At 41.1% G+C, this 15,298-nt stretch overlaps 1 protein-coding gene across 7 annotated transcripts in view; it reads left to right on the top strand.

Moving 5' to 3' along the window:
• Flnb (filamin B) overlaps positions 1–15,298 on the top strand; it is a 145,220-nt gene that overhangs the window by 64,400 nt on the left and 65,522 nt on the right. For all 7 annotated transcript variants that reach the window (XM_078038343.1, XM_078038341.1, XM_078038340.1 and 4 more), the window contains exons 4-7: positions 141–288; positions 12,218–12,336; positions 13,133–13,210; positions 14,734–14,896. In XM_078038343.1, coding sequence (XP_077894469.1) covers positions 141–288; positions 12,218–12,336; positions 13,133–13,210; positions 14,734–14,896 — 508 coding nt within the window. The remainder of the gene's footprint in view (positions 1–140; positions 289–12,217; positions 12,337–13,132; positions 13,211–14,733; positions 14,897–15,298) is intronic.

Genomic DNA, 15,298 nt, shown 5'->3' with positions numbered 1-15,298 from the left:
CTTTAATGTATTTCACTTCAGTGAGAAGCTGACTCAATTTCTTAGCATTTGTAGCATTTGGTTTAAGAACTATTTGCAAAATTTTCAGTGGTTGCCAAGTGAGACATTCTGGGTATTCATCTGCCATGTTGTTTTTCTAGGTCATCACTCCTGAAGAAATTATTCACCCAGATGTGGATGAACACTCAGTGATGACTTACCTATCCCAGTTCCCCAAAGCCAAGCTCAAACCAGGAGCTCCTCTTAAACCCAAACTCAACCCAAAGAAAGCCAGGGCCTATGGCAGAGGTAAGAGCTGGTCCTTTTGGCTTTGAGGCTTGTCCTCTGGTATTGGGGATTGTTATGTGGTTTTGCCGGGAATGTTCTGAATAAAGACGATAGGACAGGCTTAATCCTTCCAGATATCCTAGGCCTTCTTTGTTACGTGCCTTTTTTCCTTTTATCCTAGAGATCCATTATTTCTGACCATCTTATGATAGAGAATGAGGAGTTTGCTGCTTTGTGATGTTAGTGCAGTGACCCTGCAACAGAGAAAGGGCCATTGCTCCCATTTTCAGAAGAGGAATCAGAGCCTGTCCACAAGGAGTGGGGATAGGTCTTGCCTCAGGTCACTCATCACTGATGGGGGCAGGCAAGAGCTTGAGTCATCTGACCCTTGATTCATTTCTCCTGTTATACAAAAGTGGTCTCAGGTTTCCAGATGGGATGGGAGTTATTGTTAACCCCTGGCAGAAACTTCCTTATGGAGACATCCTGTTTATGAGACTCTGAGACATCTACAGGACAGAGTGTTGCTCACAACATGATACTGGGTTGAAGCCATTTCAAGGCATTTGGTGCCTTGGTTGGCACCTGACTTCAAGTACACTAACTTTGAAAAGAGAATAGTTGCGTGATTGCACAGCTTGATTTTTGGTAAGGATCGGCACAGCGAGATACAGCTTTCTCTCTTTTCTTACTTTTTTTTTTTTTTTAAAAGAGAGAGACAGAATTTTTTTTTTTTTGAGAGGAAAGAGAGAGAGAGAGAGAAAGAGAGAGAGAGAGAGAGAGAGAGAGAATTTTTCAATATTTATTTTCTAGTTTTTGGCAGACACAACATCTTCGTTTGTATATGGTGCTGAGGATCGAACCCCGGGCCGCACGCATGCCAGGCGAGCGCGCTGCCGCTTGAGCCACATCCCCAGCTTTCTCTCTTTTCTATGCAGAAGAGGAGAAGTATATTTTATTAATTTTCATAATTGCAGTCGGGATAATATTTATACACACTATATCCTATATAACCCATACCAGAATTAATAATTGTTACCATTCTAACTGAATAATTTTTTGGCTTTGTGTTTACATTTATTTGTGTCTTTCTATGTGTGCACTTGTTCAATTAGTAAAAAGTAAGCTGGGCGTGGTGGTGCAATCCTATAATCCCAGCAACTTGGGAAGCTAAGGCAGAAGAATCATGAATTTGATGCCAGTCTTAGTAACTTAGTGAGATCCTGCTTCAAAATAAAAAGAGCTGGGGATGCAGCTCAGTGGTAGAGTACCCCTGGGTTCAGGGGTTCACGAGGGGTTCAGGGGTTTTCTGGTCCCTGAGACCAAAAAAAAAAAAAAGATGCAGGTATAGTGACATTTCACATCTCAATTCTTCAGTAAGCCTCTCCTCAGAATAAGATGGCCTCTTATTTAATCACAGGATTCATTATCACATATAAGAAAATTGACCATAATTTCACATCATCTGATATCTGGTTTGTATTCAAATTCTCCTGAAAATTTTTCTATTATAATAGACAACCTTACATATTAAGATTTGATTGAGGTTTATATGCTACATTTGTTATTCCTCTTTAGACTCTATAAATATAGAATAATTTCCCCAAACTTTTTTTTTTTTTGGTAGTATTGGCTTTTTGCAGAGTTCCAGGCATATGTCTCACAGGATGTCCTGTAAACACATTCCCTTTGAGTAAAGTGTTTTCCCTGTAGGCATCAGCTAAGCCTTAAGATGACACATGTCAGGCCAGAGATGTTGACCAGGTGTTGTTCTCGCTTTCAGTGGCTGGGTCTTCTCATGGGTCTTTTTGGGCACGTTTTAGACTCACGGAAAGCCTAGTAATGCTGGTGAGGATGCACTTGCCACTCGAGGTTCTCTCTGGCATTGAAGTGGGGTCTATGCAATGATTTGTGTTTGTGGGAACTGGGGACTTTGTTGGAAGTCCTCCTTTCATTTGTACTTACTGAAAGTTGGCATGCTCATGTTGCTTTCTCTGAACCATAATTGGAATGAGGGGATCCCTGAGTTGGAAGACTTTGTTCCCTTTTAATGGCAAAAAAGCTGCAAAACAAATCCCTGGTCAACAAAATTGACCAAACACATTGAATCTAATCAAGACATAGAATGCTTGTTTGTAATAACCTTATCACTGGCTGTCCCATTTCCCCATTGTTAAATGTGACATGGCTTCCTTTCACAGTGCTGTTTTCTAGAATGTGACCATTCACTCTGGTTCAGGAATGTGGCTGGTCATTGCCATTTCCTCCTTCTGTCTCTTTGTAAGTGTTGGAGACAAGAGGAGGAAACAAACCTTTATTTCTTTTATATTTATATATGTGTAGCTTTTTGTATTTTAGAAATCATGGTAGAGTGTATGTAACACAAAATTCACCATTTGAACCATTTTTAAGTGAGCAGTTCTGTGGCATTAAGTATATTCACAGTGGCATGCGACCGTCACCGCTATCCATCTTCAGAACTCTTCAACTTCTGGAACGAAAATATCACCGTCATTAAAATATCCCATCTCTGTTCTCTCCTCCTGGTAACCTCTTTTTTACTTTCTGTCTCTGTGAGTTTGCATAGGTACCTCATAGAAATGGAGTCACACAATATCTGTGCTTTTGTGTCTGGCTTACTTCTCTTAGCATATATTTTTAGTGTTCACATTGTCACATGGTTCAGAATTTCATTCCTTTTTATGGATGAATATTCTATTCCATGCATGTGCCACATTTTGTTTATGTATTTGTCTGTTGGTAGACGTTTGAGTTGTTTCTATCTCCTAGCTCTTATGAATAGTGCTACCATGAATATGGGTGTGCAAGTATCTGAGTCCCTTCTTTTAATTCTACAGCGGACTTGCTGGGCCACCTGGCAATCTGGTTAACTTCTTTTCCCTTTTAAACTAGGATAGCAAAATGGTCATTTTAGGTGACAGGGCCACAGTGTGAGGCTTCACAGATGGGGCCTTGAGACATTATCCTTATTCCATGGTGAAATGAAAGCCAAGGCTGATTTTTGTGCTCTCTCCTAGGTAGCTACATTGCTTTGTTTCACTACCTGAGCCTAGGAATTGAGAGTATTCCATCTAGTTTTTAAAGGGTCGAGGGGTTTACTCCCCCCACCCCTTTTGGATGTTGAATAGATTCTTGTGGCCAGTGAGTTAGCATTTGCAGATCTAGTCATTGAGCTCTGACTTGCCTAGTTTGTGTTGAGGGGGAGGTGAACCCCAGAGCCACAAAAAAGGTTTTTGTGTGGTGGACTCCCTTGCTGGCTTAGGTTTGTTGGAAGCATCCATCCATGAGCTCAGCAGAAACCTTTTCCAAAACCTCTGTTCTATATGAAGCCTTTACTGCCTAGCAAGTCTTAAACACCCTTCCATTGGAGCTATCAAAGGAACCAGCTGTTTCTCGGCTTGGTGAGCCCAGCTCCACAGGAGTTTATGGAGTGTGGGGCTGTGGTTCAACCTCCCAACCAACCATGGTTAGCCAGGGCCCCAGAGTCCAACCAAGCCTTGACAAGATGCAGTAAGTTGGTGTTCAGGCTGTTGGAGTTAGATGAAGTAGAAGTTTATCAATGTTGTAGGTGCATGTTTAAATTTATTTCAGTGTTACCCAATCATTATGTAAATTTTAAGCGAAATGAAAAACCCATAGTAAACATAAAGTTAAATCCCACTTCCTAGTTGCCCATTCTTTTCCTTCCACCAAAGTCTGAGGCATTTCTTTCTATCCTTTTTGTTTGTGTGTGCTGCATGAGTTCTAGCTGTGATTTCTTCACTTTGGTTTTTTTTGGGGGTTGGGGGAGTACCAGGGATTGAACTCGGGGGCACTCAACCACTCATTCATATCCCCAGCCCTATTTTGTATTTTATTTAGAGACAGGGACTCACTGAGTTGCCTTTTTTTTTTTTTTAAAGAGAGAGAGAGAGAATTTTTTAATATTTATTTTTTAGTTTTCAGCGGACACGACATCTTTGTTTGTATGTGGTGCTGAGGATCGAACCCGGGCCGCATGCATGCCAGGCGAGTGCGCTACCGCTTGAGCCACATCCCCAGCCCCTCACTGAGTTGCTTATCACCTCGCTTTTGCAGAGGCTCAGCTTCCAGAGTTGCTGACATTATAGGCGTGTGCTGCTGTACCCGGGTCACTTTGCATTTTTTACCTAACAGTATGGGGACTTTATCCAAAATATTGTAACAAATGACCCAGTGTCTTTTAAACAGATTGGTATGAAGGATAAAAAAACAAAACAAAACAAAACATAGGGACATTAAGAGAGTAAATGAAATTTAAGAAATTATATGAACCTTATTTGGTTCCAAACTGACTGTTAGAAAGCTTCATGAAATTTATAAGATAATTGGAAACTTGAATTCCAACTGAATATTTGAAGATATTAAGGATTTATTGTTAATGTTTTTGATGTGATGTTGGTCTTGAGGTTTTATTTTTGTTTTCTGATTGTCTGTTTGTTTGTGGTGCTTAGGAATTGTACCCAGGCCCTCACCAAGGCTAGGCAAGTACTCTGCAACTGAGCCACACCCCCCAGCCCTGGTACTGACTATTTATTAACAGTGTTTTTCTAAAGACACAGTGAATGTTTATAGTTGAAATGTGAGGTCCACAGCTGGTGTTAAAAATGACTCGGAAGGAGGAAAGAGGTCAGGGTGAAAGTGAAAGAGGTCTGGAGTTGATAGTTGTTGAAAGGAGATGGTAGGTCCATGGGGCTCACTGGACAGTTCTCTCTACAGCTGTGTAGGCTTGGAATTCTCCATAATAAAATGTTTTAAAAATTAAAATTTAAATTATTGCTTCTGGGTAGAGGAAGCAGGACTTTTTCTAGTTCTTCTTGCTAAGTACTACTAAATACCCTGGGTGTCAAATGTTAAGATAAAACCTGAGCAGACTCTGAAGGAGGACAAGTTGGGGTAGCTAAGGCCTGGACCCAAGGAGGGACCCAATAGTGAGCTTTTTGGGTTTTCTTCAGCTTTGTCTATCCCAAACTTGGGGCTGAAGATGACAAACACCAAAAGCCCCAACAGAAGTCTGCTCTCTGTAGCCCAGAGTCTAGTAGGGCAAAATGCTTTATACCATAGCTGCTCTCTCTATCATGCCAAACACCGTGGAAAAATCAGTGCCCTGCCTCTTACACATGTAAAAGCACTTGGAGAGCCTAGAGTTTTACCACTCTAGAGAGAAGGAAGCAATGATCTCAGTAGAAGCCAGGTGAGGAGCAATAATGAGGCACCCTGTCCCCTTCCAGCCCCTTGTGGAGGCCTTGTGGAGAGCTGGAACTCCCACCACCACCCACCAGAAAGAGCAGCCCACAAAGGTGAGGCCTTGGGGATGAGCAGAGTTTGAATGGAGATCCCCAAAGGCAGCAACAAGGTGTGCACCTCCCCTCCCCTGCTGGAATGGTAGTAAAAGGCCAGTTTGTAAGCAGAAAGTTTACGTAAGATTCAGAATCTAGTTATCATAATATCCAAAGTATCAAGATTTCAGTTAAAAAAAAAATCACTTGTCATACCAAGAGCCAGGAAGATCTCAAGCTAAATGAAAAAGATAAAACTGAGTTGATAAAGACCTTAGAGTTATCTGATGAAGATTTTTAAAGTGGCCATTTTAAAGAAGTCTTCAACCAGCTATTATGAACATTCTGGAAACAAATGGAAAAAAGTGAACAATCTCTACAAAGAAATAGAATGCCCTAATAAGAAATAGAAGACATAAAGAATAGGAAGCTGTTCATAAAGCTGTATATAAAGAGGAAGCTGGGCATTGTGGCACATGCTTATAATCCCAATGACTCAGGACGCTGAGGCAGGAGATCACAAGTTTGAGGCCAGCCTCAGCAAATTAGTGAGACTGTGTCTCAAAATTAAAAATAAAAAGGGCTGGGGATGTAGCTCAGTGGTAAAGTGCCCCTGAATTCAGTCCCTGATACCAAATAAATAAACAGCCAGATGGAAATTTTACAGCTGAAAAATATAATAAAATGAAATGAAAACATGTGATTGGGCTCAGTGGTAACATGGGTGAGGCACTGGGTTCGATCCTCAGCACCACATTAAAAAAATAAATAAATGTTATAAAAATTAAAAATAGCAGAATGGAAGGACAGAAAAGAGAACCACTGAACTGGAAGATGGAAAAAAAGATATTACCCAGTCCAAAAAAGAGAAAGTACATAGCCTCAGGAACCTTTGGGATTATCACAAAACATGTTCATGTTAGAGGAGACCCCGAAGGAGAATAAAAAGAGAGTAAAACTAAAAAACTACTCAAAAAATAATTATACATATATAATTTTTAAAAATTAAATTTTTTTTTTTTTTGGTACCGGGGATTAAATTCATTTGCACTTAAGCACTGAGCCACATACCCAGCCTGTTTTTATATTTTATTTAGAGACAGGGCCTCACTTAGTTGCTTAGCACTTCACTTTCGCTGAGGCTGGCTTTGAATTTGTGATCCTCCTACCTCAGCCTCCCTAGCCACTGGGATTACAGGCTTTGCACCACCATGCCCGGCTTGAAGAAATAATATTTGACTGAAGACTTTCTTAAGAAGTTGAGCGAACCCCAGACAGGGAAAATATTCCACACACACACACACACACCAAAAAAAAAAAAAAAAAACAAACAAAAACAAGAAACATCTCACAAAACTAAAGACAATATGTTTATTTTTTGGTACTGGGGATTGATCCAGGGGTGCCCCACCACTGAGCCACATACTCTTTTTATTTTTTTATTTAGAGACAGGGTCTTGCTGAGTTGCCTAGGGCCTTGCTGAGTTGCTGAGGCTGACTTTGAACTCATGATCCTTCTGCCTCAGTTCTCCAGGTTGTCAGGATTGTGGATGTGTGCCACCGTGCCAACAATACAGAAGCAGCCAGAGGAAAATGGCATCTTACCCAAGGGGGCAGAATAGTTAGAATGAATGACAGGTTTCTCATTCAAAACTACGGAGGCCAGAAGGACATAACACAACCTTTTTCAAGTATTCAAACAGAAGAATTGTCAAGCCAAAATCCTGTATCGAGGGAAAATATCCTTTAGGAATGAAAAGAAACTAATAACCAAACCATTCTCAGACAAAGGAAAACTGAAAGAATTTGTTTCTAGCAGTCCTACCCAGAAAGATGGCCTTTTAAAGGAAATTCTTTGAATAGAAAGGAAATCTAAATTAAAGAAGAAATTTGGAGGGTGCTTGGGTTGTAGCTCAGTGGCAGAGCGCTTGCCTAGCACCTGTGAGGCACTGGGTTTGATTCTCAGCACCACAGAAAAATAAATAAATAAAATAAAGGTATCGTGTCCATCTACAACAACAACAAAAAAATATTTTAAAAAAGAAGAAATCTTGGAATAGTAAAGAGAAAGAACATGATGAGTAAAAATGTGTCTATCTGTAGGAGACGTCCCTCAACAACCACAGACTACCAAAATTCAACCAGTATGAATTAGATAACCTGAATTGATCCTATAAACATTAAGGAAATTTAATTTTAAAAAATTAATTTAAAAATTTAAAAGCTCTGAAAAAGAAACCTTCAGGCCAGATAGTGTCACTGGAGAATTCTACCAAATATTTAGAGAGGAATGAAAACCAATTTTATACAATCTCTTTCAGAAAATTTGAGGAAAGAACACTTATCAGTTCATTTTATGAAACTAATAACCAAACCAAGAAAGATACTAAAAAAGAAAACTGTAGGCCAGTATCCCTTAGAGTTTAGATGTAAAAGTCCATCCCAAAATATTACATATAAAATGACTTATATATCATGAACAAGTGGAATATATTCCAGTCATGCCTTTTGGCTCACTATTGGAAAAATCTATCAGCATGATCTGCCCTATTTCAGTCACAGGCTAATAAAGAAAAATTACATGACCATATGAATTCAGAAAAAAACACCTGACAAAATTCAATATCCACTGGGCATGGTGGCACACACCTGTAATCCCAGCAGCTCCGGAGGCTGAGGCAGGAGGATCGAAAGTTCAAAGCCAACCATAGCAACCTAGAGAGGTGCTTAGAAACTCGAGACTCTGTCTCTAAATAAAAAACAAAATAGAGCTGGGGATGTGGCTCAGTGGTTGAGTTGCCTCTGAGTTCAATCCCTGGCTACCTCCACCCCCCCTACCCCCTGCAAAAAATCAGTACCACCCATGAGAACTCAAAAGAGGAACAAAGAGGGAACTTCCTCAATTTAACACAGAATACCTACCCCAAGAAATCCATAGTTAACACTACAATTAGTGGTGAAAGACCTGAATGTGTTCCCATAAGACTGTTATTCAACTTAAAGGTTGAAGCTTCCAAAAGTGAAGTTAGACAAGAAAAAACATACAGATTGGAAAGTCAGAGATAAAACTGTCCCTATTTTCAGATGAATGTCTTATTGTCTTTGTTGAAAATCCCAAAGAATCTTAAAAACAAAAAACCCAAAGTGGGAAAAAACCCTCCTTGGATGAGTAAGCTCAGAGAGGTCACAGGATCCAAGAGCAGTGTACCAAACTCAGTTCTGTGTCATAGAGTATATATTAGAGGAAACATGTGGACCTCTGAATTAAAAATAGCATACCATTTACAATTACTCAAAAGGAAAAATGAGAAATTGGTATAAATCCAATAATGTAAGTGTAGGGCTTATAGAGTAGAAACTACAAAAATAGTGATGAAGAAAGAAAAGCTCCAAGTGGAGAGACATTCTGTTTCACATGGATTATAAAAGGTCAAACAGTGAAGATGTCCGTTCTCCCCAAATCATCATGTCAGCACAATTGCTGTTAAAATCCCTGCAGTGACTGAGTGTTTGCCTAGCATGCTTGAGGCCCTGGCTCAATCTCTAGCACAGCAAAAAAACTTTAAAAATGAAAAAAGAGAAACAAATCAAGAATAACAAAAACTCAGCAAGCGTTTTCATAGATAGAGGCAGGATTCTTCTTTTAAAAGGTGTATTGAGGTGCGTATCTGCGTGGTATGGCATGTGCCTAGCCTGCTTGAGGCCCTGGGTTCAATTCCCAGCATTATGACAAATAAAAGCAAACCCACCACTCTTTTTCCTAAGATCTCTTTCCTCTAAATTTTTCAAAACAAGCCCCCCAAACAGTCCCAAGCCAGTCCATGTTGTCTGTTTTACTTTGCTACCCGGTGACCTCAGACAGATACTCCAAAGAGTATAGTATTTCTCTTCTTGTCCCTGTCAGGGGTCATTTATGAGAACTTGAGGACTGGATTTTACTTCAAAGATGTTTTAAAACAAAACTTTTTGTAGCTAAGATGATGAGAAGACAAGCTAAAATGTTTGCAAACCGCATATCCAGCCAATTGCCTGCATTTAGAACATCTAAGGAACTTGGAAAGCTCGGTAGTTGAAAAATGAATGGTGACAACAACCACCCAAAATTCACCTAACCATCCAGTCAGAAAACCAGCAAAAGACAGGAACATTTTCACTGAAGAGAATATACAAATGCATAGAGGCATATGAAAAGCTGGCTCAATATTGTTAAACACCAGAAAATGAGAATTAAAGCCAATACCCTTTCAGGGGCTAAAATAAAAACTAATGATGACAAGCTGGCGAGGTGCAAAGAAACTGGATCTGGATCACTTCTGTTTTGCTGGTGGAAATGTGAGGTGGTATAGCCATGCTGAAACACGTCTTGGCAGTATCCTTTAAAATCAAAATGAGCTGGGCACAGTGGTGTAAGACTGTAATCCCAGCAGCTCAGAGGCTGAGGCAGGAGGATCACAAGTTCAAAGCCAGCCTCAGCAAAAGCAAGGTGCTAAGCTTCTTAGACCTTGTCTCTAAATAAAATACAAAAATGGGCTGAGGATGTGGCTCAGTGGTTGAGTGCCCCTGAATTCAATCCCTGATACCTGCTTTCCCTAAAATCAAAATGACTAACTGGCGTGGTGGTACACACCTGAAATCCCAGGAGCTTAAGAGGCTGAGACTGGAGGATCACAAGTTTCAAGTCAGCCTCCGAAACTTAGAGAGGCTCTAAGCAACTTCATAAGACCCTGTCTCTAAATAATGAATAAAAAAGGCTGGGAATATGGCTCAGTGGTTAAGCGCCCCTGGGTTCAATCCCTGGGACCATAAAACAAAAACAATACAACTAAACATGCAACTATAATACAACCCAGCAGTTGTATTATACTCCTGATATCCCAGAGGAATGAAAGCTTATTGTAAAGGAAAACCTTTTTCTTTCTGGGTCCTCACAACTATGGAAAACTATTTCAACTCTCAGTACTTTATTTACTTCTGGTCACCAAACTGTAAATTTTTTCTCACATTGACCATTATTGCAATTTATTATTCAGCAACTGCATGTCTTGTGTTTCAGTTTGATTCTGACACTGTCTGGAGGCAGCACAGGCACCGTTAGTTAAGGGCTCAGTTCTTAACTGTCCCCACTTCATACACCAGTCATAAGGAGTGGGTCCTTAGGTCCACTCACAATTTCTTTCTGACTTGGCTACAAAGTGGAGGTCACCATGACCACCCCCACCTCCTTAGGGTGAATCAGTCGCTAGTGGGGCTCACAGAACTCAGGGAAGCATTTACTCATGTTTACTGACATGATACCAGATAAAAATGGACACCAAATGAGGAAGTCTATAGAGTCATGTTAAAAAGGGTCCTAAGTGTAGGAGTTTCTGTCCCTGGGGAGTTGGGACGGGCCATCTCTTGACACATGAATGTGTTCACCAACCCAGAACCTTCTTGAACCTCACGTCTCAGGGATTTTTATGGAGTTAATCAATACTCATCTCTGGCTTCTCCTTTTCTTAAAAGGAAGAAGGTGGGGCGGGGCTGAAAGTTCTAGGCTTTTAATGACAGGTCTTTCTGGAGTCCAGCTCCCAGGAAGGAGCCCACTAAAAGTTGCCTCATTGCAACAAAAAAATGCTCTCACCCGGGAAATTCCCAAGAGGTTTAGGAGCTTTGAATCAGGGACTGGGTTGAAGAAAAAACAGTGGAGCAAAAGATACTCCTACACCTTTAGCACTTACGGAATTATAAGAATTTTGGGAGCTCTGTGTTGCAACCAGAGGTAGGTAATACATGCTCACACATACAGTTATTATTTCACATTTATGTTCTCACAAACCTATATGTGAATATGTATGGCAGCTTTATAAGTAAGAGACAACTGGAAACAACCCAGATGTCTTGAATGATTAAAAAATCCCAGAACATGGAGTATTACTCAGCAACGAAAAATAAGTGTTGTTATAAGCAGCAACCTGGATGAATCTACAGAGAATTCCTAATGTAACATAATTTGAAATGGTGAAATGGTCGAGATGGAGAATAGATTAGTGGTTGTCAGGGGTAAGAAGAAGGTAGAGTAGGAGGGAAGTGGATGAGACTGAAGGATCCCTGTGGTGTGTCTTGATCCTATCAATGCAATACTTGGTTGTGATATTGTACTGTACAGCATTGTACAGGAGTTTTGTATGATGTTACCATGGCAGGGGATATTGAGTAAAGGGTGTTGTATCTTACACCTGCGTGTGAATCTATCTCAAATGAATTTGCTTCATTATGTTAAAATAAAAAAATGGAATTGAAAAATGATCAAATATGTTTTTTAAAAAATGTAATCAATACAGAATGGTGTTTGATGAAAAATGAGCATTCTTCCTCCCCCACATTGCTTCCCTTAAGGCAAGTTCTGCTGCTGGTTACCAACCACATTGTGTTTCACCATTGTCTGAATTGCTCTATTTCAGAATTGGGTGTTGCTTATTTAACATGGACAAAATTAAGGCTTTGGACGTGTCTGATTATCCTGACCATGACAATTTGTCCGTGTCTCACGTGGGATCCACAGGGCATAGTCCCATCTCTCTGTTCCCTGAGAGAGGCAAAGCAGGTGATGGCTGGCGCAGCTTAAATGTGCTTGTGTGAACTCCTGACAGGAATCGAGCCCACTGGGAACATGGTGAAGCAGCCAGCCAAGTTCACTGTGGACACCATCAGCGCCGGGCAGGGAGATGTGATGGTGTTTATCGAGGACCCAGAAGGGAACAAAGAAGAGGTATGTTGGAGGACACTGCCTCTCCCATCCAGAATCCCCTGGAGACTAGAGATCTTTAACAGGTTCAGGGTCGGTGCCTCTGTTTTCTACATTTTAGCTCATAATGAAAATGTACTTTATCGAAAGGATACTGAAGCTCACAGTGGCTAAAGTAACTTTCCTGAGAGCTGTGCTTTGAAATATAATAGAATTTTTGATTCCCAAGGGCACAGTGTTTATTAAATAAAGAATGCTTTGGATTTGGTAAAGACCTTGTTAATTGAGGTGTTAGATTCTGGGAATTCTTGTTCCGTTCACTTTCTTCCCATACTGACCTGTCTTTGGGTCCTTTCTTAGGGCCTTTGCATATGCTCTTCTTGCTATTTGCTTATTTTCTTAGGGCCATACTTTATTTCTAGCATTTAGCACAATTTGAAATTCTAAGCTTACTGATGTATTATCTATTTTTCCCTCTGGGGTAGAGACATGCCCAACTTGCTTATTGTTTTATCTGGCATTTCATAAGCTCTTAATAACTTCTGAGCTGACAAAGATTTGTGTTACTTGCTTCATATTCTGTCTCATCTGGACAGTGCCAGCCCTGAGACAGTGAGTCTTGAGTTGGTGCCGCCTGGTCTTGTTGCTATGACTTTGGGCTGCTTCTCTCCTGGCATCCTCTGCAGGAATGGTGGGGCAGGAAATAGCAAGCGCCTCCAGGGTTCCTGCTCTGCCTGCCTGCTGCAGGATTTGGCTGGCACAGCATGCTCTTTACTTACTCCCAGCACCTTCTCCAACTAATTTTCATCTTCCTTCCCAGGCACAGGTGACCCCTGATAGTGACAAGAACAAGACATACTCTGTGGAATATCTGCCCAAGGTCACTGGACTGCACAAAGTAAGAAGAGGAGCCATGGCTCTGGCTTGGGCTGCTGTTTTGGCCTTTTTTTGGGGGTGGGGGATATATGCACAAGAGAGTTTAGGAAGTAGAGTTTTTTGGATCATGGTACTAGAGGTTAATCCTAGGGCCTCTCTACCATGGAGCTATACACCCCAGCACAGAAGAGTGAGGGTTTTTTTTTTTATGTTTGTTTTGATTTTTTTTTTGTATGTGTGGTGCTGGGGATTTTACCCAGGGCCTTGTACTTGCAAGGCTGAGCTATATCCCCAGTCCAGAAGAGTGGTTTTCTTGAGTTAACGTCAGTTATCGAAATATCCTTGCTCATTGTAGATAATTTGGAATCCCTGTGAATCAGTCTTGAGATATTAGCCAATTATTCTTGAGATATTAGCCATTGTTGAAACCCCACAGGCAAGTTCTTTGTAATGTCATAAGATCCGTCTTGACTCCACCTCTTGGTGGCAGCTGAATTCCTGGAGTGTAGATGCTACAGTGACTAAGCTGTGGGCTCTTGGTCCTTAGTGCTTCCTTGAATTCCTCTTTGAGGTAATCTGGAGGATCTGTCTACATTGAAATTTGGGGATTGAGGAAATGGCCCACTCAGCCCCTGGAGAAATGACTTCGATGGAGCCTGCATGCCCTTCCTCTCAGTGCCTTGAGTTCTGTCTGAGATGGTATCCTATGGCCCCGAGGGCAGAGGCTTAGACAGCCTGTATGGTAGGAGACTTGGATGTTGTAGGAGTGTGCCTTCATTGGAAGGAAGTTCTCGGTAGCACACCAAGGCCGATCCCTGTAACCAGGCCCAGATTGAGACATAGACACTACTTACTATCTTGGGCTTTGGTGAATTCACCCAGAACCTTGGCCTTAGGTTCTTCTTATACTCCTAGAGCATCATGAATTTGACAAAAGAGAAATCTTGAAGGGAAGCATTTATGATGTCATTCATTCATTCCAGCCAATCATGGGTTCACATGAAACCCAACCCAAATCCCTTGAACAACTTCAGTCATGAGAAATATGACTCAAGTTTCAAATGGAAATTATTGTACTTTGTTCCAAATCCATGTATTTAAAAATGATCTTGTTCCCTTGGAAAATACTTTGGCTCTGGGTTTGAAATCTTGGGACTGTGCATTAAATTCTGGGGGAATAGTGTCCTGTTCCATAGCCCCCTTATTCATGTCTAGAGATTCTTGTGAAAGTGGTTATTAATTTTCTTTTAGAAAGGCTAATTGTAGCTGGTGTGTGTGTGTGTTTGTGTGTGTGTGTGTGTCTGTGTGTGTGTCTGTGTGTGTGTGTGTATTGCTAAAGGCCTGATATCCCAGACACAGCCTGAGGCCAAAGGAGAAGGTGTGGTACTCACTGAGGTTGCTTTACTTTTCCCAGGGCTCCTGGTTTCAGCTCTTTGTGTGTAGCCTTGAGAAGGCAGAAAGAAGGTCATCAGTGCATGAGGCTTGCTGATAGTCTTATGAGGCATATGGAGAAGGAATTATAGCTTACTTCTTTGTCATTTGCAGGTCACAGTCCTCTTTGCAGGACAGCACATCTCTAAAAGCCCATTTGAAGTGAATGTTGACAAAGCCCAGGGAGACCCCAGTAAAGTAACTGCAAAAGGCCCAGGTTTGGAAGCTGCAGGAAACATTGCTAATAAGCCCACCTACTTTGACATCTACACAGCAGGTAATATGCCATTCCTCCATGAATTGAACTTTTGGGCTTTCTTCCAAAGCCTGAAATATAATCCTCAGGAATTTGAAGGCTTGAGATACTCTACCTCTTATCTTTTGGGGAAGGTACCAGGTATTGAACTCAGGAGCAGTTGGCTTCTGAGCCACACTCCTAGCCCTATTGTGTATTTTATTTAGAGAGACAGGGTCTCAGTGAGTTGTTCAGAGCCCCACTGTCGCTGGCTTTGAGCTCGAGATCCTCCTGCCTCAGCCTCTGGAGTCACTGGGATTATAGGCGTGTGCCACCATGCCCGGCTCCTCTTGTCTTTTAGATTGAACAAATAAACAAAAAACCTTTTTCCAATGTGTGAGTTACATTTTTCAAAATCAGCTTTTCTTTTTGAAAGACTTATCC

The sequence above is a fragment of the Ictidomys tridecemlineatus genome, chromosome 2 (assembly GCF_052094955.1).
Source record: "Ictidomys tridecemlineatus isolate mIctTri1 chromosome 2, mIctTri1.hap1, whole genome shotgun sequence".
Taxonomy (NCBI): Eukaryota; Metazoa; Chordata; class Mammalia; order Rodentia; family Sciuridae; genus Ictidomys; species Ictidomys tridecemlineatus.
This window is presented reverse-complemented; position numbering and strand designations above follow the sequence as displayed.